Source organism: Myotis daubentonii, chromosome 2 (genome assembly GCF_963259705.1).
Source record: "Myotis daubentonii chromosome 2, mMyoDau2.1, whole genome shotgun sequence".
Lineage (NCBI taxonomy): Eukaryota > Metazoa > Chordata > Mammalia > Chiroptera > Vespertilionidae > Myotis > Myotis daubentonii.
The window spans coordinates 123,494,243-123,518,834 of record NC_081841.1 but is presented as its reverse complement, the minus strand read 5'-3'; the positions used below and the strand labels follow the sequence as shown (position 1 = coordinate 123,518,834).

At 36.5% G+C, this 24,592-nt stretch overlaps 1 protein-coding gene across 11 annotated transcripts in view; it reads left to right on the top strand.

Annotated features, from left to right (window-relative positions):
* PDS5B (PDS5 cohesin associated factor B) overlaps positions 1-24,592 on the top strand; it is a 270,172-nt gene that overhangs the window by 146,264 nt on the left and 99,316 nt on the right. For all 11 annotated transcript variants that reach the window (XM_059684439.1, XM_059684448.1, XM_059684441.1 and 8 more), the window contains 5 exons: positions 7,445-7,526; positions 10,252-10,300; positions 12,834-12,973; positions 14,376-14,491; positions 22,940-23,045. In XM_059684439.1, the coding sequence (XP_059540422.1) occupies positions 7,445-7,526; positions 10,252-10,300; positions 12,834-12,973; positions 14,376-14,491; positions 22,940-23,045 (493 nt within the window). The remainder of the gene's footprint in view (positions 1-7,444; positions 7,527-10,251; positions 10,301-12,833; positions 12,974-14,375; positions 14,492-22,939; positions 23,046-24,592) is intronic.

Sequence of the window (24,592 nt, the reverse complement as noted above, 5' to 3'; positions counted from 1 at the left end):
GGTTGAGGAGCTCCCCCCTGTCACTCACAGAGCAGGGCCGATCAGGGGGTTGGGGAGCTCCCCCCGTCACTCACAGAGCAGGGCCCATCAGGGGGTTGAGGAGCTCCCCCCTGTCACTCACAGAGTAGGGCCGATAGGGGAGTTGGGGCACCGCCCCCTGTCACACACAGAGCAGGGCGGATCAGGGGGTTGGGGCACCGCCACTGTCACACTCAGGGCAGGGCCGATGGGGAGGTTATGGCTCTACCCCATCACACACACAGCAGGGCCCGTGGCGGGGGGGCGGTTGGGGCGCCACCCTCTATCACCAACAGAGCAGGGCCGATCAGGGGGTTGGGGCGCCGCCACTGTCACACTCAGGGCAGGGCAGATGGGGAGGTTATGGCTCTACCCCGTCACACACAGAGCAGGGCCCGTGGGATAGGGGGGTTGGGGTGCCGTACCCTGTCACACACAGAGCCGCAGGGTGATCAGGGGGTTGGGGAGCTCCCCCCTATCAGGCACAGAGCAGGGCCGATCAGGGGGTTGGGGCACCTTCCCCTGTCACTAACAGAGCAGGGCGGATAGGGAGGTTGTGGCCCCGCCCTCTGTCACACACAGAGCTGCACGGCGATCAGGGGGTTTGGGCGCTGCCCCCTGTCACGCTGATCCCGGTGCTGGGAGACCTATCGGCTCCGCTGATCCCGGTGCTGGGAGGCATATTACCCTTTTACTATATAGAATAGAGGCCTGGTGCATGGGTGGGGCTGGCTGGTTTGCCCTGAAGGGTGTCCTTGATCAGGGTGGGGGTTCCCACTGGGGTGCCTGCCAGCCTGGATGAGCGAATGATGGCTGTTTGCAGCTGGTCACACACCCTTCAGGGTGGGGGTCCCACTGGGGTGCCTGGCCAGTCTGGGTGAGGGGCTGAGCGCTGTTTTCAGGCTGGGACTGAAGCTCCCAACTGTTCCTTTTTTTCTTTTGTTTTTTATTCTGGGCCAGCTTTAGCCTGGCTCCAGCTTTGAGGCCTCAGCTGCTGAAAGCAGGTATCTGGTTTGTTTAGGTTCTATAATCGAAACTCTGTATCAACTCCAGCTCTGAGATCCCAGCTCGCTGAAAGCTGGTTTCTGGGGTTTTGTTTAGCTTCTGTATTTGTAACTATGTTTCAAACTGCAGGCTCAGAGGCCGGCAAGGCAGGCCGGGAATGTTGCAGTCCTCCGTCACTGAAGCAAGCAAGCCTCATGTTCAGATTAAGCTGCCTGGCTGCTGGCCGACATCTTGGCTGGCAGTTAATTTGCATATCGCCCTGATTAGCCAATGGGAAGGGTAGCTGTCGTACGCCAATTACCATGTTTCTCTTTTATTAGATAGGATAAGATGAACTGAATCCCATAGGTGTCAGTTTACCTCACAATGTCACAAGTAGTAATAGACTAAGTCAGGATTTGAACTCAGTTCTACCTGGTTCCACAACTCATTCTTTTTCCACTGAATATATTAAAATATGTCACTACTATATATAATTACTTTTAAAACCAATTTCCATCTAACATTTCTGGAATGCATTTTTTTCTCCATGGTCAATTGATGGCCTCTTAGAATTGATGATATATATATATATATATATATATATATATATATATATATATATATATATATATATTCTAATTTTAGATAACCTACTTGAAATCACAGTCATCTTTATTTCTTGATTCAGCTCAACTGTCATTCAGGAGTAAAAACAAAATAAAGACACTTAGAATTAAAAAATGAGAGTTCACCATTCATAGATCCTACTTGAAAAAAATTAGTAAAAAATAATAATTTCTTTTGGTAAAAAAAGGAAATAAATCCAGAAGGAAGGAATAGAATGCAAGACGCAACAAAATTTTCAAGCACTTTCACTTTTGCAGACCTAAATAATCAATGCCTATAAAAACAGTAATAATAACAAAGTTTTCTTTACAAGAGGTGGGGGTGTGAATTAAAAAGTAGGTTAGCATCTTGGCTGGTATTTAGTTGGTACACACCACTGCAACAGTATGTGAGCTTTTGAGAATCCCTTGATCAGTGATGGCAAACCTTTTGAGCTCGGCGTGTCAGCATTTTGAAAAACCCTAACTTAACTCTGGTGCCGTGTCACATATAGAAAGTTTTTGGTATTTGCAACCATAGTAAAACAAAGACTTATAGCTTTGATATTTATTTTATATATTTAAATGCTATTTAACAAAGAAAAATCAAACAAAAAAATGAGTTTGCGTGTCACCTATTACACGCGTGTCATAGGTTCTCCATCACTGCCCTAGATCCACACCTAGATCTGGGCACAGCAGGAAGGCTTCCTTGTTTTACTGCCAGTTGTTGTGATTGCTTGGTGCTGTGCCTCTGAAAAAATTTGAATACTAGGTGGACCCTATCAGATGATAGATAACATGTAAGATGGCAGGTAAAGTGTTTCTCAAGTTCTTTTTTCATAAGAGTGAGGACAGACATGTTGATTAATTAGACCATAAATCAAGTGTGAGTATTAAAAATTTGAGTCATTCATAAAAGCATCGAATAAGAATATATAGTTTCAAATACAAAAAAGAATCAATGAAAATTTAACACCAGATCTGGAAAAGAAAAATAGTTGTAAATAGAAAACACAAAATACGAACAGTAATTATTAACCTAAATATGTCATATATCAAACATTACTTTATTGACAAGTATATTTAGTTGATTTAAAAAGTAAAATGCTAATTACAGAAGATACACTGGAAAATAATGCCATGGAAAAGTTGACAGTAAATTGCAATTTGTGGACCAATTTATTCTATAAAAATGGTGAGTGAATGGAGATTTATCTGTTTCAAATTAAAATACTTAAACATAGTATTTTATGTATATATATATCATCTTTAAATTATTTTTTAATTTAAACAACTTTTGGGGAATTAACTGATGCTTATCAAGATATTGTTATATATTTAACTTAACATTTATCTGTGATTGTTTTCTCCAAAAGTGTTTACATTTATTATTTTGAAATACTTAATGCACACAAAGAAGTCACATATGGGACTCAAATCATAGTTATAAAATGAAAATATCTGTGAATCTCTTCTCCCTTTTATTCTCCTGTCTTCCAAAGGAAAGCCTATCCTTATATCTCTTATTTTTTTAATTCATTTTTTAATTACAGTTGACATACATCATTATATTACTAGTAGTTTCAGGTGTCCACCCCAGTGACCAGACATTACATAGCTTAAATGATCACCCCAATCTTATTTCCTTTTAAAAAATAATCTTCTCATATGTTTGTATTCCTCAATATATTATTTATTTTTGCTTATTTTTGAACTTTATGAAAATGGAATAATTGTGGATATAGTCTTCTGTGGTCTTCCCACCCCCACTCTAAGATTCGTACATGATAAATGGGATGGGCAAAAGCAGGTTTACAGTTATAATACAAATAAATAATATAATAATTAAGAAATAATAATATAAACTTTTGAGTACTAACAGCTATAAACCTACTTTTGCCTACCCTGTATATAGATTGTGGTTCATTCATTTTCACTGTAGTATCTAATTACATTATGTCACGATACCACAATTTTATTCTGTTATCTTGACATTGGATATATGAGTCAATGGAAAGAATGGACATTTGTGTTGTTTCCATTTTTTTAGTAATACAAATAGTGCTACCATGAACTTTTTTCAATTTATAATGTACATTCAAGGGTTTCTAAGTTTATGGTTATTAATGATTCTCAAATTTGGCTACATACTGGAATTACTTAGAGAGGCTTAAAAATATTGACACCTGAATCTCACCTTCAGATACTCTCATTTAATTTGTCTGGAGTGTAATCTGGGCATTGAGATTTGCAGAAAAGTGTTTCTGACTATTCTAATGGGCAACCAGGGTTTGGAATCACTAGTATTTAGCAAAGAGTGGTATTGCTGAACATGTACATCTTCAGTTTTATGAAGCACTAGTGAGGGAACTAGTTATTTGCTTGAACTGTCCAATATGATTATACTAATTTATACTTCCACTAGTGGTTTGTAAGTTTCTACATCTTCCTAAACAATATTAGGCATCTAATTTAATGCAGATGTTTTGGGTATCAAATTCTGTCATTTTTTCATTTTCCTGAATACTTAATGATAGGGCTATTTTCATTAATGTTTCCTGTTTCACCACAGTCCTCACAATTCCATATTATAACACCTGTCATGTTTCATTCATTTACATTACCATTCTAGCCCAGAGGTCATTTGAATTCGTTACCTCTAATTTGAAAGGGCTTAAGAATACCTGCATGGCAGGCAGGTTCCTGGTGAGAATTGTTAAGGATTTATTCTTATTTGTCAAAAGAGGCATATATTTTATTATATAGTTACTAGAGGCCCAATGCACGAAATTCGTGCAAGAGTAGGCCTTCCTTCCCCCAGCTGCTGTCACCGGCTTCCATCTGGCACCCGGGACCTGGGCTTCCCTCGCAGCCCCAGCTTTGTCTGGAAGGATGTCCAGTCTAATTACCGTATTATGCTTTCATTATTATAGATAGATTTTCTTTGGGGGAGGACAAAAAATTCATACATTTTAGACTTTTTGATGTGTACCAGCTTGGGGTAAGCCCCTAAGTTAACTAAATATCTTGGTTATGGAAAAAGAGAATAGAGGCAGGCTTGAGTACTCTGTTCAGGATGTGTATGTCCACCTTCCCCAGATTTCCCAGAACAACTGTTAGGGACAAGAGTAAGCATTAGTATCAGGTGTCCTGGATGTGTTCTTCATTGGGCAGGCTCTTATCCAGGCGGTTTTTGTACTGTTGAATCTGATGGGCCAACTTAGAGCAGAAGGTTGGAGAAAGGTTTTCTTTACCATTTGGACAGGTTTCTGACTGCAGCCCAAGGTACCTGCCTTTTTCATTGAGGTGGCACAAACTATGTTGGTGCAAACAAGGAGAAGCCCTACTGAGGGAACAAGTTGTCTGCTTGAAATGTCAGATAGCACACGTGAAAATAAACAAGCTCTAAGCAGGTTGTTTACATTATAGAACTGGAATTCAGGTTAATATTCAATAAATAGTAGGGGGTGTGCAAGGAGGCAGTCAATGATCCTCTCTCATCATTGATGTTTCTATCACTCCCTCTGTGAAATGAATAAAAACACATTTGAAAAATATATGTTTGTCTCCCTATTATAGCAGTATTGCTTCTAGGGTATAGTTTTTTTGTTTTTAAGAGGACTCTGTAGAAAGACAGACACAGGATAATTGTCTTTGCTGCTTAATTATAACTTAAAATGTTTGAGAGTATGGGCTCCCTAAATATGTTGTAATAGAAAATCTGAGTCAGTTATGATCGCTTTTTTATTTAAGCCATAGCAATAATTCTATATACTATTCTATATAATAAAAGGATAATATGCAAATCTACTGAATGGCAGAATGACCCGTGCTATGATGCACTCTGACCACCAGGGGGCAGACGCTCAATGCAGGAGCTGCCCCCTGGTGGTCAGTGCGCCAGAAGCCAGGCTCCCTGCTGTCGAATGCAGTGGTGGTGGCAGGAGCTTCTTCTGCCTCCTTGGTAACACTAACCCGTCAGTCGGGCATCCCCTTAGGACTGTGAGAAGGTGCAGGCCAGGCTGAGGGACTCCCCCCCTCCCCCCGAATGCACAAATTTCGTGCACCAGACCTCTAGTAGTTTATAATGAGCTTTAGAATTGCATGAGATTTCATCTTTAAATTAATAATTATGACAGGCAATGTAATTTCTGTTTTAATGCATGTTTCAAAATGCAGGTCTTTCAGAAGTTGTAAATAATAGGGTGTATAGGAAGAGATAGAATTTACTGACTTTGAGCTCTGACTTTGAAGCTCAAAAGTATTTTACAGATGACTATTTCTTTGAAAATTAATATTTTAATTACATAATTCAAATTTAACTTGTTAATTGAAAATGCTCCAATACAGAGTTTTGTCATTTTGAAGTCACTACTGTGAAGGAATTTAAGTATCTAAATTTAAACTAATTTATTTAAAAACTCCAAAAGGTGTTTTTTTAAAAAATATATTTTTATTAATTTCAGAGAGGAAGGGAGAGGAAGAGATAGAAACATCTCTATATATAAAAGCCTAAGTGACCATTATGACCAGTTGACCAAACGACCAGTTGACCAGTCACTATGATGCCCACTGACCACCAGGGGGCAGATGCTCAACGCAGGAGCTGCCCCATAGTGGTCAGTGTGCTCCCACAGCCAACATCCCATTGCCAGCCAGCCCTGATTGGCCCCTATCAGGACTGAGGGAGATGGCCCAGATTGCTGGCCAGGCTGAAGGACCCCACCTGTGCACGAATTCGTGTACTAGGCCTCTTGTCAATGATAAGAGAGAATCATTGATCTGCTGCCTCCTGCATGCACCATACTGGGGATGGAATCCACAACCTGGGCATGTACCCTTTTCCAGGAATCAAACCGTGACCTGGTTCATAGGTCAATGCTCAACCACTGAGCCATGCTGGCTGGGCCAAAGGTATTTTTAAAACATACTGTTAAGGAGGAGAATGAAAATATGAAACAATTTATAATTGTTTTATTTATTTAAAAAAGTTTTGTATGTTTCTGTATTACTGTTTTATGGCAGTGCTTCATATGTGGAATCATGGAGGTTAATAGAAGTGCAGATAATTGAAAACAGCAAAGAATATTATTTGGATATGGAAATTTAAGTATATGTAATCCATAATATATTACTTAATGTATGCCATATAAAATACTGTATACATATATAATGCAATAAATATATTTCTGTTGTAGGAAAAAGTATCCCCATTCTCTTAGAGCAGTGGTTCTCAACCTTCTGGCCCTTTAAATACAGTTCCTCATGTTGTGATCCAACCATAAAATTATTTTAGTTGCTACTTCATAACTGTAATGTTGCTACTGTTATGAATCATAATGTAAATATCTGATATGCAGGATGGTCTTAGGCGATCCCTGTAGAAAGGGTCGTTTGACCACCAAAGGGGTCGCGATCCACAGGTTGAGAACCGCTGTCTTGGAGAATGTGTCTATTTCTTTTGGGCCTGCCTGCCTCCACAGAACCTTACTTCATCAAATATTCCTTTATTTCTCAAATTTATAATCTCTGTAGCTAGTTTCTACACCCTAGCCTACAAACATATTTTAATTGATTGATTTTTATACAAAAGAAAAAACCACCACTAATCTCTTTCTTTTGATGCAGCTATCTTCTTAAATGTTATTATCTGTTCTATTTGATGCTTTGCTTTTTCTCCATACATCATTAATTGCTTAGTCCTGTTAATTTTACCTCATCTCTGTCACCTCCTTTTGGGTTTTGAACTTGAAAAAAAAAATTAATATAGTTAGAATGTTCTGGAAGGATTTTCACCCTTTGTTACTTAAACTTATGTCTGTCTTTTTCAGAGCATTGAATGAAATGTGGAAATGTCAAAATCTGCTCAGACATCAAGTAAAGGATTTGCTTGACTTAATTAAGCAACCCAAAGTAAGTTAAATTTAATGAAAACTTTTCCTTTGATATTAAGTTTTGTCTTTACCATTACTGCTGTATGTTAAACAGCTATTTCTGAGTGGAACAGTTCTGACTCTAGAAGCTATGGTTTCTAACTTAGGACACTGAAATTTTGAAGAAACTTACTGTATGGGAAAAGTGGAATTTATTATATCTGTAAAAGGTGATACCCAACAGGAAAAAGAATGTTTTCCTTCTGAGGACTCAGAATTAAGGGTTTTTGATTTTGTTTTTTTTTTCCCTCTTTTTTTTTTTTTTTTTTGTGGGGTTTTTTTTTTTTTTTTGTAGTTTTAAATTTGAAAAACACACACACCAAAAGAGTAACTGTGCATCATTGAAAGCACAGGTAACAGAGTAAAATTATATACTTTTATCTTGCCACACTAAAATTCTCCCATTGTGTTTGTATAGCCTTGTGATTTTAGAAAGTTTTAATATGTAGAATTAAGTATATTGAAATTTTTATTTAAAATTAATATTATGGTAACATTAATGTTCTTCTTCATGATTATAATGTAATAGGGGTATTCATCCAGTTGATACATCGCATTTTATTTTTTGGACATTTAGAATGATTTTAGGATGGTCCTTTTTTTTTTTTTTTTTTTCCTAGAATGGTGTATGCAAGCCTATAAAAAGTATAAATCATAGGAAAAACAGTGTGCCTGGTCATTTTAAATTGCATCTTGGAAACACAATATAGTGTTATTTTTCATTTATTTTTTAGTCCATAGTTTAGAAATCCTCCCATCCTTCATAATGTATGCCTCATGTTCATAGTACAGAGGTCAATAGAGCAGAGTTGCTTTCTGTTTTCCTAGGTATAAATTTGTCCATTTGCTATAAAAATTAATGAGCTTGCTCTATTTAAGTGGTTTATAGTAATCCTCTCCTATACATGAGGAATTACTTAATATTTGCTTATATCAAGAATTATAGTACACATTATAAAATTAGAAAAAAATACAAAGCTGTGTTTAACTTGTGGGTGTTTATATTTCTTTCTATTTTACTGGGAAGACTCTTAGATACTTAATGATCGATATATATTTTTTGCCTTCTTCATTATTTAGCCCGTTAAGATAGTTTTATTTTCTTACTTAGCTCAGCATTGGAGTCCTTCTGGTTCATTAACTAAATTGATTTGCTCAGTGTCATTCAAAGTGACTTGGTAATTTCCAGGATTATACCTTTGTTGATAACGTTTCTTTTTCATGTGGATTAATTTCTTGAAAGTCCAGCACACCATTTCTTTTCTCCCAAATTAAACAGAAACCTTATTCAAATATTTTTAATCCAAATATTTGGGAGTTAACTCTCTTACAATCTATTATATTTGTTTCTCAGTTCCTCCCAGCAAGCACCTTCTTAATAGAGATAGTGTTTGTTTATTTGATTTGTTTTCTTCACCCCAATGTTTTTTGAGCTCCGTATTTTAGAGTTGAGTTATTCAGTGACATTTAAAAAAAAATAACACCTGGTGCAACAAATAAGTAGCATTCTTTGAAACTTGTTCTATACATTTGACTTTACAGAGTGTATTATTACATGCAGTTCAGTTGGTGAACATGTTCATGCCTGGAATAATACTACTCTGATGTAGCAAATAGCTAGCACTCTTGGGAAAATTGTTCATGTTAATGGAATCTTTTTAAATTGGCTTTATTCAGAATCTTCCCTATAAGCTTCATGACGATGCTTTATAATCCTCAGGCTTAAACATTTTAGAAATACCTTAAGTCAATCAGAATTGTAAACTTAACTTTTTTTTTTTTTTTTTTGTAGATCAGGGTAAAACCTCGAACACCAGCATTTCAGATTGTTTTTTTCCTTAACTTACTTGCCCTGATCCTTTAGTAATAAAGAAAAATAATATCTTCCTGTCCTAAAGGTGGTGCAGTAGTCTGTTTTTTCTTTTTTTGGTTTGGAGGATGATATAACAGGGTGAGGGAAGAGGTGATGATGTAGAATGAGTTCACTGCCACTTTTCATTGAGTTTGTCTGGAGTTTGAACATCTATATATATAAAAGCCTAAGCGACTATTAAGACTGAACGACCGGTCACTATTACATGCACTGACCATGAGGGGGCAGGCACTCAATGCAGGAGCTGCCCCCTAGTGGTCAGTGCGCTCCCACAGCAAACCTCCCCCAGCTGCCCAACCTCCCACAGTCCCTCCCCCTGGCCCTGGGCTGGGACGGGGAACTGGGGGTGGGGGAGACGCAGCCCCTTTCCCAGGGGGGCCAAGGGCCAGCTCTCTCCTTGGGGCCGGTGGCCAACCTCCTGCGCCCCGTCCCTCCTTCTAGCTGGCAGGTCTCAATTGGCCTGCCACCCACCCGCTGCAGTGGTGGCCTGGTGGTGAGGGAAGGAGGAGGGGGAAGGCGGGGAACCGCATGGTGGCAGCGTCGGCATCTGGTGTCCATTCCTTCTGCGCCTGGCCCAGTGACCATCACCTCCTCTCCCGACCCCACTGGGGCCTTTGAGCACCAATCGGCCCAGCCCTGATCTCCAGTCAGGCCTAGGGATCCCACCCATGCATGAATTTAATGCACTGGGCCTCTAGTAGGTAAAGAAGGAGCATTTAGTGGTGGTAAGGCTGGAGCATTTGTAGGTTATGCTTATCTAATGTTCTGAAGAAATATAATGAAGATTATTATTAGGAAATATTAATTTCGCATTTTTTTCTGTGATTTTCAGACCGATACCAGTGTCAAGGCCATATTTTCAAAAGTGATGGTCATTACAAGTAAGTTACTTCAAATATTATATGTAAAATTTAAGTTTTAGTTGAAACATTTCTGGTAATTTCAAGTTTTTCATGGAGTTCCATTTTAGGATATAATAATATAGAAAAAAACTAAAAAGTTTTTGATTGATTTTTTTTTGACAGCTCAGCTTTCTCTTTGTTTTTCAGACTTTTTATTTACTTTGCATACCGCATGGAAATGTTTTGTTTGTTGATACAAGCAAGAGCTCCATAAAGGACTTACATACATTTATTTTTGAAAATTAGTTCAATTTATTACATTAAAAGTGAATCTGTGCTTTGGTATTGCTTGCTTTAATGTGAATCTGTCTGAAGCTAATTTCATTTTGAGCCAAATCTATAATGAAGGATATACCTAATAATTACAAAAGGGTTTCTTTGAAAACAATTATTAATTAGCCTTTTTGCTTTCAGTAATTTCAAAGAAAACGTTACTTAATTGCATTGAATAGTAAAGACAAAAGGATTATGTAGCATATCCTCTTGGTTCAGTGCAGGGAGAGATAATAGCAGTTGTTGCAGGGCATTTGCTTTTTCTTCCAGACCACTGTGGATCACAGAGGGACAGGGAAAATAAACACCTAGAGGAATGCTTTTGCTGAGCTTCCACAGAGTAATAATGAAGAGAGGTTAGATGGATTTCTGAGATGTTAACAAATATTTCAAGATGTGTATGGAAGTAATATTAAGACACTGAAGAACTAATTCATGGGTTTTAGACTAAGTGATAAGAGTTTTTGCATAAGTAGGGCTTTAAGCCCAAAGTATATTTGAGTCTTAGACAGTTAAACATAAATTCATTTTCAGTCCTTTTGGATAACTTATAGCAAGCTTTTTTATAACTATCTCCTTAGCAGTTTGGGTGTGGACACTACCCCTAAAGTATATCATCTCCTATATTCTTTCTCTCTTCCTCCCTCTATCTCTATCCATTTCTTCAAACAATTTTAGTATTTCCATAATTCTGTTCTGAGGAATGCTAGTATCCTGCAGGAGTTAATTGTATTGTTAGAAAAGAGGAATCTATGGTCAAGTACATTTGTGGAATACTGAATTAAAGGTTTTTTGTTGCTTTCGTCCCCCCCCACCCCCCCATTTCTATCTATCTCCCTTCCTCCTTTCCTCTCCTGCCTCTCCCATCTGTCATTCTGTTTTGTTTGTTAAAATGGTAGGCCTTCCTGTAATCTTTAATATGATGCCTATCCATTGTGGAGGAGCTGTAAAGGGTCATTTTCTAAAATCATTTAAAAACAACGAAGTATGTATTTTGAGTTATAGAACCCTGAAAAAGGTTATCAGTGAATTATTTAGGGGGAAAATTTCTTCTTACTACAGTCAGTGATCTAGCCATGAACTAAAATGGAATTTCAGAGTTGTATATGAACTTGAAGACTACATTTACTATACTTACATTTTAAGATTCAGTTGAATTTCTACAACTTTTATTAAAGACCATAGTTCTGTATTATAATTTCTGTTATAAGTATCTTATCTGGTTCTCTGTAGCAGTTGTAAGTAGCCAAAAAAAAAAAAAAAAAGAATCTAGGATCAATATTTTATTAGCCATCATAGTGTTTTTGATACATGGACACAGTAGGAGACTAGTATAAAAATTATTATTGATTCTACAAAGACTCATTCTTTCTTGTACAATAATGGCATGTCTGGCAGTAACACCTGCAACGTATTGCTTATCATGTGTTGATGTCAGATAGCAGGAGTGTGCATATGCATTATCTGGATGGTTTAATAATAAACAATGGAATACAAGGAAATCATTTCTTAAAAGTAAAACTTACTGATCTCTTGCTGTGAGTTAAAAAGAACAATGTATGCAGGAAGCTCAAGGGGATAATGGAATTACTGTTCAGGTTGGCATTTAATGCCCAGGTTGGCATTTAATGCCCTTATATATTACAAGGAATTATTTAGGAACTAGTGGACCAGTGCATGGATTCATGCACATTGAAAGGAAAATAATTAGAAGAAATATTTCAATTTTGCTATTTGCCCTTTCTCTGTAATGAACGCTGGTCGCCATCTGTGGGGAGATGGGTGAGGTGATTGGATCCCCGCTCACACCTGCCTTGACCTGGTGCCGCCCCCTCCCCTGCTCCACCATTCCATCACGGTCCTGGCTCGGTCCTGCTCTCGTCGGGGCCCATCAGGGCTGGCAGGGCCTCTGCTGCCAGTGCTGCGTTCCCGACACCCACCATGTTTTGCACCTCCCCTGGTGGTCAACGCACATCATAGCAAGCGGTCAAACTCCCGGTTGAGGGGACAGTTTGCATATTAGGCTCTTATTATATAGGATAGCCAGTTCAGTCTTTCCCAGTATAGATGCAAGTTAGGATTATTAATCAGAATCAATTCAATTTATTACATAAGCTGACTATTAAAAGTGAATCTGTGCTTTGGTGTTACTTGCTCAGATATGAATCTATCTGAAGCTAATTTCATTTTGAGCCAAAATTTTGAGAAATTTCTAAATTCTATCTTAATTGAATTTTAGGAAATTTGCCAGATCCTGGTAAGGCTCAGGATTTCATGAAGAAATTCACACAGGTGTTGGAAGATGATGAGAAAATAAGAAAACAGTTAGAAGTACTTGTTAGTCCAACATGTTCCTGCAAACAGGCTGAAGGTTGTGTGGTAAGAAGAAAAATTTAAAAGAGCTAATGTTTGAAGAAACCCCCAAACTTTTTTTTTGGTCCCCTTTTATAAAATTTATATTTTTCATGTAAAATTCAGAAAATGTCACAAATACAATATAAATAAATGATATTTTTTTTATAGAGACAGTTGCTGTTTATAGTATGGTGTATATCCTTCTGAAATAAATGCTTTGTTCATTTTACTTATTTTCATTACTTAGTCTTTTACAGTAAGATATTGAATAGCAATAGAGCATACCATTGAATATATTTATTGTAATTTATTGAACAGTCCTGTGTGTTACATATGTAGACTTTTCTCCCAGTTTTTGATTAAAGAACAATTTAATTCAGATCTTTATGGCTAAATAGTTTTACATAGTCTTCATTATTTCCTTAGGATAAATTCTGTATTGGTCAGTTTTGTTGTTAGAAATAAGCAAAACTTAACAACAATAGTTATTTTGATAGGATTTGTAATTCTTGGCTGCTAGTCATCTGACTTTTTTCTCCTGTGTAGTAGCTATTTATAATTCTTTTATACCTTTTTCTTTTGTGTTTTTAATCTTCGCCTATTTAGCTAGAATATTTGTCTTTATTGATTTGTTATTCATGGCATTTTGTGTTAATTGAGCCACAAATAATTTTCTGTCAGTTGTAGTTTGTCCTTTCATTTTATGTCGTCCCTTACATACTTTAGCTTTATTTTTTAATTTAAATTTTATTTTTCAATTACAGTTTATATTCTGTGTTATTTTGTATTATTTTAATGTATATAGTATAGCCATAATTTTTTTTATTTAGCTGAGTCTTATCAGCAGTCTTCTCAAGGATTTTTCCTTTCGAGCCCTGCTTGTGAAATCTCATTCTGTTACAAGTCAATGAAAATATTGTATGACAGTTTTTTTAAATCCGTTGTCCATGTTTTTTTTCAAGAGGCTATTAAAAAAGATAATTCTTGGCTCTATCCCAGATTGACTAAATGGGAATCTCCACAACAAGGCTCAGGAATCTGTAGCTCCACAAGCTCCTCTGATAATTGTGTTTGCTAAAGTTTGTATGTCTACTGACACTTGGTTTTATTCTTTTGTATTTGTTTTCATCCTATTAGAATATTTTTGCTGTAAGGTATGAGATAAGGGTCTAACTCTGTTTTTATTCTAAATGTCCAGTTATTTTGATATAATATATGGAATAATCTATCTTTTTCCTACTTGATATGCTACCTTTCTTATATGCTAAATTCTTAATTTAGTTTTTTATTGGACTTGTTCAGTTTCTTTTGATTCAATTTTTTTTAGTACCAGTAATACATGGTTTTAATTATGGTAGGTTCTTAACATTTATATGTAATCATTTAAACATATGTTTGTAATATTTTTAACAAATCTACGTTACAGCGTGAAATAACTAAGAAGTTGGGCAACCCCAAACAGCCAACAAATCCTTTTCTGGAAATGATCAAGTTTCTTTTGGAGAGGATAGCACCTGTGCACATAGATACTGAATCTATCAGGTATTTGTATATAAAAATATTAAATTTTTATTTCTGTATATTCATTCATGCTTTAGTAAGTCGCTGATGAGTACCTGCTGTACCAAGACACTCATCTGTATTGAGGTATGTATATACATAATGGCTTTATAGTCATCTGTATATACCTGTGTGTATATATATCCATATATGTGTGTATACATGATCATTTGTGCATATTTAGTTTTTATTTTAATTTTAAATATTGCTTTAATTTGTGTGAGAAATTACCAATCCAAGCCTAGTTTTTATCTGTTACTAGTGTACCAGGAATTCCTATTTTTTATTAGTGTGCGTAGATTAGGTAATACAAATAAATTGCTTTAATTTGTGTGATGAATTATTAATCCAAGCCTAGTTTTTATCTGTTATCAGTGTATTAGGAATTCCTATATTTTGTTAGCTTTCATAGATTAGGTAATACATACAAGTATACCCTCAGGAAAAGAAAACTAGGTGAGCATATATTATAAAGAAACATACATTTTCACAGATATTTGAGAACTGGAGATACTAATTTTAAACCAACCCTCTTATAAAGTTTCAGCTTTGATATCACTGTGATCTTGGAAAATACTTCTTTTTATTTTTATGTCTTTAATTTCCTTTTGTAAAATATGATAAGAGCTTTTTTAAAAAACTTTTCCTAAAATGTTTCAACTAGTTAAAAAATAAGCTAATTATAATGTATGTATAGCATACTGCTTTATTAGTCATCAGTAATATCTTTCAGAACTATATTAGAATCTAAAAGAAATAATACTAATGGTACCACCTATACCCTTTGGGGACTTATTTTTAGGGGTGGAGGGGACAGGGTGTAACTTGGCCCATACTCCCTCCTGCCCCCCACAAAATAGGGACGTCCTACTTTAGATATCCATTAGTTACTTTGAACTCTTATTGTATCAATTTTCATTTGAAGAAGGGGTTCTGTGGTTTGAAAAAGAAAACAAAACACTAGAACCTTCTTCATTTGTGTGAAAAACAATCTGAATCAGACTGAATTGCATTAGTTAAATAATTTTGTGCCTTCTGTATTCAAAGCAATTCCAGTTAGGTATTGGTAAAACATACTATCTGCTTTTCATCAGCCTTCTGTCTAGTAATCTAATAAAGAATTTTAATCAGGAGATTATATTTTAGATCCATAAAATTAGTGCAAATAATGTCAGATGATTAAAAATGGATTTCTCTAAGGGGGTAGTATTTGACCAAAGAGGAAGAATGATTAAGATTTTTTTTCTACCGAGATGGGAAATGGAATATCCTAAGCATTGAGATTAATATAAGCCAAGCTAACTGGATTAGGAAAAACAAGGCTATTTAGAAAATGATTACCATCTATGTAAACTACAGTTTAGAGAAGTATTAAAGTGCTTTGAGATGATCCTTAAGATGACTGGAATAAGACTGTGGAAAGCACTTAAAATCTATCTTTAAAGCTCTTACTTTTCTCTTTGTTCTGTTAGAACCATGGATTGTTGAAAGATAGGAGGATGGGAGAAGAGACTGCTAAAGCATTGTTGCACTTGTCTGTGGATGGTGTTAGTGGGATGGAAAGGAAGAATCATATTTGAGAAAGATTTGAAAAGAACAACCTAAAAAATGGGTCATCAATAAAGATGAGGGAGAGTCAGAGGTAATAGGATTCAGGTCCAAATGATGAAGAGAATAATAATGTCTTTAAAAAAAAAATGAAAAGGGAGCTGGTTTTCAAGGAGGTGTAAGGAAGGTTGTGCTTCCTATTTGGACATGGCAAACAATTTTTGCAAAAAAAAAACCAAGGTAAATTGAGTTTAATGTGAAACTGACTGGATTACTTCTCTGAGCAAGGGATTTTGTACAAAGAAAAGGATCCAAAGATCATGGACTGAATCTTGTGGTTTTAAAACAGTAGAAAAATTAGAGAAATGTAAGAAAATTAGGTTATTACAACAGCTTTCAGCCCTTTCATCCCATGGCACACAAACTAATGACTAAAATTCTGTAGCACACCAAAAAAATATAGTTTTTGCTGATCTAACACTCAAAAAAAAATAGGTATAATTTTGATTCATTCACATGGGAGGGCTATTGTGTTGGCTATTGCCATTTTTTTTATTTGACAGTCTAAGGCAGCTGTTCTCAACCTGTGGGTTGCGACTCCTTTGGGGGTCAAACGACCTTTTCACAGGGGTCGCCTAAGACCATCGGAAAACACATATATAATTACATATTGTTTTTGTGATTAGTCACTATGCTTTAATTATGTTCAATTTGTAACAATGAAAATACATCCTGCATATCAGATATTTATATTACGATTCATAACAGTAGCAAAATTACAGTTATGAAGTAGCAACAAAAATAATTTTATGGTTGGGGGTCACCACAACATGAGGAACTGTATTAAAGGGTCGCGGCATTAGGAAGGTTGAGAACCACTGGTCTAAGGGAAAAGAGTGCCCCTGACTAATTAGTTAGATATTGCATGTTTAAAAAAGTATTATGGCACACCTGTTGAAAATCTCTGGGGCATTGCAATATGTTGAAAATTAAGATGGAGAAAGTTTTCGGAAATAATGTATACCACAAATAGTGAGAGAGCCAAAAATAGGTCTTTAGCTTTAGCAATCAGTAGGCCATATTTAAAACATAAATAAGAATAACAGGTAGTAACAGTGATTGCTTATAATGTGCCTGGGATCATTCTAAATGTTTTACCTCATTTACTTCTTATAAGACAAGAAATATTATTATTCTCATTTTACAGATAAGGAACAGTGAGTTAAACAGATGTTGAATAACTTGCCCATTGCTTGGAAGTGGTGAATGGCATTTAAATCCAGGAAGTCTGGCTCCAGAGTCCTCTTGGTTAACCACCCCATTATAAATAGGCTTACAAAAAACTTCCAACTTTAGTCCCCACCAATATTCAGTGAGTGTCCAGTTCACCTAACTCTTCCAAATGGTGGCTATTAACCTTTCAGTCTGCCGTTTTATAAGTATATAGGTGTTCTTTTGTAATAAAATATATTACTGATAAAGTTATACATCTCTGCTTCAGATTTGCACTTTTTATTTTTCTATGAGGAGTTTGGAAGAATTGTGTGTTTTTTCTTATTATAAGAATGCTTTTTAAAATAAGGCTATTAACTCAATTCAGTTGATGTTAAAATTTGTTTGACATTAATAAACATTAAATTATATAATTAAATCTATCATTTGTCTTTATATTTCTTTCTGCCTTTGGTATTATATTAAGTGGTTACATTCTTGACTATATCAATTCCATTTATTAAAAAAAATGTATTCTTCCCCATTTGTGCCGGGAGCCGGTCCATCCTTGCTGTTTCAAGGGACCTGGCATATATGGCATACAGTTCTTAATATGTTTGCTCACCTTCTTGGCGCTGTGTTTTAACCAAGGTCACCTCTCCGAGAAAGGTTGTTTCTCCAGGTAGGAATTTTTCCCTGAAGTCAGGGAGGGGATGCCTCTCCTAGAAAGGTTGTTTCCCTAGGTAGGAATTTTTCCCTGAAGTCAGGGAGGGGATGAAACTCCTTAACTAAGTGCCAGGCGGGTAGTTAATCACTACAAACAATCATGCTTAAGCTACATAATCTTTACTCCCTGGAATGGAGATAAGAAACGCCCTAACCTTTGTAATAGAGATTGATAGGATTGAATCAACTGGTATAAATACAGATGTAACAAGACAGCAAGAGACAGAACTTAAGAAGACAGAACTCAGGAGACAGAATTCAGAAGACAGAACCTACACGGAACCTGGAGATGGAGGAGCTTCGATGGAGAGAGCATGGCAGGGGATCCTGGACTGAACCTGACTGCGGAGATTGGCAGGAGAGCCTGACTAGAACCTGGCTACTGAACCTGGCTAGAGGAACCTGGCTATGATGATCACCCGAAGGCTGCCTCCGTGTCATTCCTTCTTTGCTGACTCCGTCCACACCTTTGGGGACCCCTGGACCTGCTGGGGTTGGACCCTGGCACATTTGATTTTAAATGTTTCCTTATTATAGCATAAATTGATAGATGATTTGGACTCTTATACATTTCACTTTGGTGTCTTTGTGTTTTGAGGCTTTTATGATGCATTTTTATCTAATTGGCACAGTTCTTCCATTCCTCCACCTTAAAATTTATTGGTTATTACCAAATAATAATTTTTTCAGATGAGCCATAAAATGGGTTTATTGACTTTTATCCCACATCAGGTTATGTTCCCCTGAGATATTGATGAATTTAGTGAAAAATGTCACTTGTAATACTTGCTTTCATTTACAGTCAAACTTCTTTCTGGAATGTCTCCCTTCTCCAACAATTCTGTTCTTCACCAAGTTCACTGAAAAAATGTCTTTGTTGTCTAAACTTCAGTTTTCAACCTGACAACCCTTTCAAGCTGATAAATACCTCAGCATGACAAAAAGCATCTCTCAGACAACAAAGGAGAGAATATTTTAGTTGCTGGGGAAATCAACTATTAGCACAATTTTAAAACATAAAGTGGCCATCAAGAGTGCTCATGTTGCTAAAGGAGTGAAAGAAGTAATGATCACAGACTATTGAAGAGGTAGAAAGAAAAACTGTTGTTGTTTTGGATAAACAAAAAGCAGTTAGCCAGTGACAGCATTTCAGAGTCAGTGACATATGAACAAGCAAAGATGCTGTATGCTAACCTGAAAAATACCCTGGAACGAGTATGAAAGTGATTTCTTTAAGATTAGTAGGGGATGGTTTGATAAATTTAAGAAAATAAGTGTTTCCTTATAGATTAAACAGTACATTAGACATGTACTGTCAATAAGAAAGGTTAAAACTAAAGAATCTGTGTATGTGTGTCGGGGGGGTGTCTTGAAAGGATTAATTCAATTTACATTATTTCTAATCTGGGGAAATTATTCAGTTTTAGAACAAATCACTTCTGGAACAGCCTTTAGAAACTAAGTTTCTGTATTTGAATCGGTATGCTATCGAGTATATATACAAATCCTATGCATTTAAAACATTTTATTCCTACTCATTTTATATATTTGACTTCCCGTTTGTGAATAGATTTTTTTCTATATCTTTTTAGGTGACTCTGACTAATATAGAAAACACTGTTGATTAGTGAATGTTTTGTTGGTGTCATCTCACTGACTTTTATTCAATTTTTTAGTTGATTCTCTTTTGTTTTCCAGACCTATGGTTTTACTCACAGATTTTTTTAAATTAAATCTTTATTGTTCAGATTACATTTGTTCCTCTTTTTTCCCCCATAACTCCCCTCCTCCCAGTGCCCACCCCACCCTCCGCCCTCACTCCCAACCCACTGTCCTCATCCATAGGTGCACGATTTTTGTCCAGTCTCTTCCCGCATCTCCCAAACCCCTTCCCCCCCCCCCCCAAGAATAGTCAGTCCATTCCCTTTCTATGTCCCTGATTCTATTATAATCACCAGTTCATTCTGTTCATCAGATTATTTATTCACTTGATTCTTAGATTCACTTGTTGATAGATGCGTATTTGTTGTTCATAATTTGTATCTTTACCTTTTTCTTCTTCTTCCTCTTCTTAAAGGATACCTTTCAGCATTTCATATAATACTGGTTTGGTGGTGATGAACTCCTTTAGCTTTTCCTTATCTGTGAAGCTCTTTATCTGACCTTCAATTCTGAATGATAGCTTTGCTGGATAAAGTAATCTTGGTTGTAGGTTCTTGGCATTCATCACTTTGAATATTTCTTGCCACTCTCTTCTGGCCTGCAAAGTTTCTGTTGAGAAATCAGCTGGCAGTCGTATGGGTATTCCCTTGTAGGTAACTGAGTTTCTTTCTCTTGCTGCTTTTAAGATTCTCTCTTTGTCTTTTGCTTTTGGCATTTTAATGATGATGTGTCTTGGTGTGGTCCTCTTTGGATTCCTTTTATTTGGGGTTCTCTGCGCTTCCTGGGCTTGTAAATCTATTTCTTTCACCAGGTAGGGGAAGTTTTCTGTCATTATTTCTTCAAATACGTTTTCAGTATCTTGCTCTCTCTCTTCTTTTGGCACCCCTATAATTCTGATGTTGGTACGCTTGAAGCTGTCCCAGAGGCTCCTTACACTATCTTCGTATTTTCGGATTCTTTTTTCATTTTTCTTTTCCGGTTGGGTGTTTTTTTGCTTCTTCGTATTTCAAATCTTTGACTTGATTCTTGCGCTCCTCTGGTCTGCTGTTGGGAGTCTGTATAATATTCTTTATTTCAGTCAGTGTATGCTTAATTTCTAGTTGGTTCTTTATCACAACATCGAGGGTCTCATTAGATTTCTTGTATATCTCATTAAGTTTATCGGCAGTCTCTAGAAGACTCTTGAAAGACCTCAAAAGCGTGGTTTTGAATTCCATATCCAGCAGCCTGCTTTCCTCCAGTTTTGTCATTTGTGTCCTGTTTCTTTGTCTCGGTATTTTTTATGCTTTGCTGTGTCGATAGAGTGGCTTTCTGTGCTAAGTGTCCCAATTACCTGAGGTAGACACTCTTGGTGCACCCCCTTGTGGTCTTTGTGCACAGTCTTGTTGTAGCTAAGCCTTGATTGTTGTAGGTAACACTGGGAGGGATTTGACCTCCAGGCCAACTGGCTGTGAGAATCAGCTGTGTCTGCAGTGGGAGAACTTCTGTCCTCTAGGGAGGTGCTAATCTAGCCTTTGCCTGAGGCTATCCTGCAAATGCCTCTGTGCAAGGCTTGGGCGGGGCGGGTCCCAGGGGATCAACAGGGCAAGCAGAGCGATCAGTTATGGCTGCTCTCAGTCCCATTCCCAGAGGCTCTGCCTCTCAGTGTCCCAGCAACTGCTGCAAACCTCGGAGAGAAAGCTGCCCTTGAGTTCCGACTGATGCCAGACAGTCCCACTTCTCCCGTTTGAGTCTGGATCCCTAGATACTCGCCCAGAACTGGAGCTCAGAGCCTGAGACTCCCTCCTGATTGAAACAGACAACCGCGCCCTCAGCCGCCAGCCTGCTCCACGCGCACCTCCGCACCTTAGTATTTCATTTCCGCACTGCGCCTCCTCTGAGTCTCGGTATGCTTTTCTCTTTCCTTCTAGTTGTGGAATTTCCACTCAGCCAGCCTTCCTGTGGTTCTGGGTGATGTCTGTTCCGTCTTTTAGTTGTATTTTTGAAGTGGTGTGCAAGGCAGCAATCTCCGGTATTTACCTATGCTGCCATCTTGGTTTTTCTCACAGATTTTTTTTATATGTCTGGCTCTTGTTCTTTGGGTTAGCTCAATTGTACCTCTTCAGAAATGCCTTTTGGTGAAATAACTTCACTTCTGGCCATGGCCTTTTTTCTAGTCCTTATTGTTTCTTGATTATCATTTTATGTATTTTTTTATTTTTGGCCTTCCCTCACTAGACTGAGAGCATGCTCGTAGTCATGGAAGAAAATAACAAATTTAATTTTGGATCTGTGGTATTTTTCATTCCTGTGTTACATCTAGGTAAAAATCCTTGGGGCTACTGAAAATATGGGAAGAGGATTCAGCCTGAATATTTTTATTAGGAATAGTTGGAGATCTGACAATTGACTGATCAGAGAAAATGGTCAGAAAAGGAGAGAAAACATCCTCAAAGATACCAAGTTTTAAGGGGATGATAAATTTAAAAGGATGCTGTAAGAGACACAGATAAATTTCACTTCTAGCTTGTCCTTGAATTTTCAGTACCTAATATTTTTGTAGAAACGATGATCTAGCGAACATTGAATAATTGAACTTTTTTGTATTTTGATACATATTATATCTCTAATCTGATGTTTATTTGTGTTAATACCTATCAGGGTGACTAATTATTTTACATAATTGATATGCATTTATGAAATGATTATTTTAAAAATAACTTAAGCTTGTTTTTAGAAGGAAATTTTAAAACTTTCCTTTTTGATCTATTCTAATGTTCTAGTGAGGCTTTATTTTGTATATCTGTTACCTGTGTATTTTTACACCTTTCAATAGCAGATTTGTGTATGTCTGTCTCTTACAGCAGTATTTGACACACAATAATATTTGGTAAATGGTTTGGAAGTGTTTAATGTTGTCATCTGTACATTATCTCCGTATATATTGTTCTATTTACTGGAGCAATAGTGAATTTTTGATAATTAGAAGAGAGTTATCATTCATGTGTTTGGGCATAGGCCTTCCATGGAAAATATAAGAATAAGAATATAGATAGCCTTAATATATAGCAAATCAAATAATATGGTTATCTCATTAGAATGGACAAAAGCAAATACTGTTTGAAAACAAGCATCTCAAAATATTATAGTTCTTGTTTTGCAATAATGTCTGGGAAACCAAATTTGTAGATGGTTGGGATGTGGGCTATGTAGAATATTTATGATTATTTTCTTTAAACATTGCTAATAAAGTACAGCTAATAATAACTATTTATTTGCTTATTTATTTTGGTCATACTTTAGTGCTCTTATTAAGCAAGTGAACAAATCAATAGATGGGACAGCAGATGATGAAGATGAGGGTGTTCCAACTGATCAAGCCATCAGGGCAGGTCTTGAACTGCTTAAGGTAAATTGCTTAGTTGTTTAAATTACTTAACTCTTACACATATCGCATTTTTTATTCTTGAGATTTGCTTTTTACGTTTATAGAACCTAAAGTAAAATTTTATCAATCACTTTAGGTAATTTAGAAATTGTGTATTCTAATATATAAGCTACATATTTTTCGTTTTCAATTGTATATGGTAGCCTAGAATTAAAATGGTGGACTATAATTTAAAGGTTTCATTAGTGAGCAAAGCAGCTACTTATCTTTATCCCAGAAGGAGACAGATTTTTCCTAAATCTCCATTTTATCTTTTATTTTGTTAGCAAATGTACTACTCATTACAACAATATAGTCTACAGAAATATTGGTTGTTGACAACTTAGAAAATATAAAATTATAAAGAACAAAAACATTCATAAGCCTATCAAAGTTTCTTTTATTCCTTTTAATCTTTGAAAATTCACATTTTTATATAGTTGAGATCGACTGAATATACAATTTTATATTTTGGTTTTCCTTTATTAATTTGGAAGCAATTTTTTAGTGTTTTTTTAAGACTGAGTTTTTTGGGGTTTTTTTTTTTTTTAATATATTTTATTGATTTTTTACAGAGAGGAAGGGAGGGAGATAGAGAGTTAGAAACATCAATGGGAGAGAAACATCGATCAGCTGCCTCCTGCACATCTCCCACTGGGGATGTGCCCGCAACCCAGGTACATGCCCTTGACCGGAATCGAACCTGGGACCCCTCAGTCCACAGGCCGATGCTCTATCCACTGAGCCAAACCGGTTTCGGCTTGTTTTGTTTTTTAATATATTTTTATTGCTTTCAGAGAGAAAGGAAGAGGGAGAGAGAAACATGAATGATGAAAGAGAGTCATTGATTGGCTGCCTCCTGCCAGCGCCCTACTGGGGATCCAGCCAGTAACCCAGCATATGCCCTTGATAGTAATCAGTCCATAGGCTAACACTCTGTCCACTGAGCCAAACCTGCTAGGGCAAGACTTTTTAAAGAGCATCAAAAAACATCTGATTTTTGGCTCTCATTTCGTAGATTGACACTTTGGTGAAGTTAAAATTTGCCTCCGCTTCCTCATCTGTAATACGTGGTGATAATAATAGTACTTATCTTACAGAGGACTAAATTAAATCATGTATCTAAATTTTTTAGTGCTGCGTCTGCTTCATAGTAAAAAGAGTAAACATTTTTTGAAATGGTGATTGGTCCACTTTTGTAGTGTAATAGTGCTTCCAACTATTTCCCTATTGCTAGATATTTTTCATTTTATTCCTATTATCACTACTAAGATAAATACATCTAACATCTCTTATGTGGTTTTTTGTTTGATTGTTTTTAATGCTTAAAGGGCATTACTAGTTCAAAGAGAATGACCATTTTCAAAATTCATAGTTTGATAGGTGGGTAGGAAGATAGGTAGTCAAATTTCTTTACAGAGAAATCATGCCCAATTTCTTCATACACATTAGCAGTGTATAAAGATGCATATCTCCTGTCTCCACAGATATGGAATAGTATAAATTTTTAAGAAATTTCCTATTCTGAT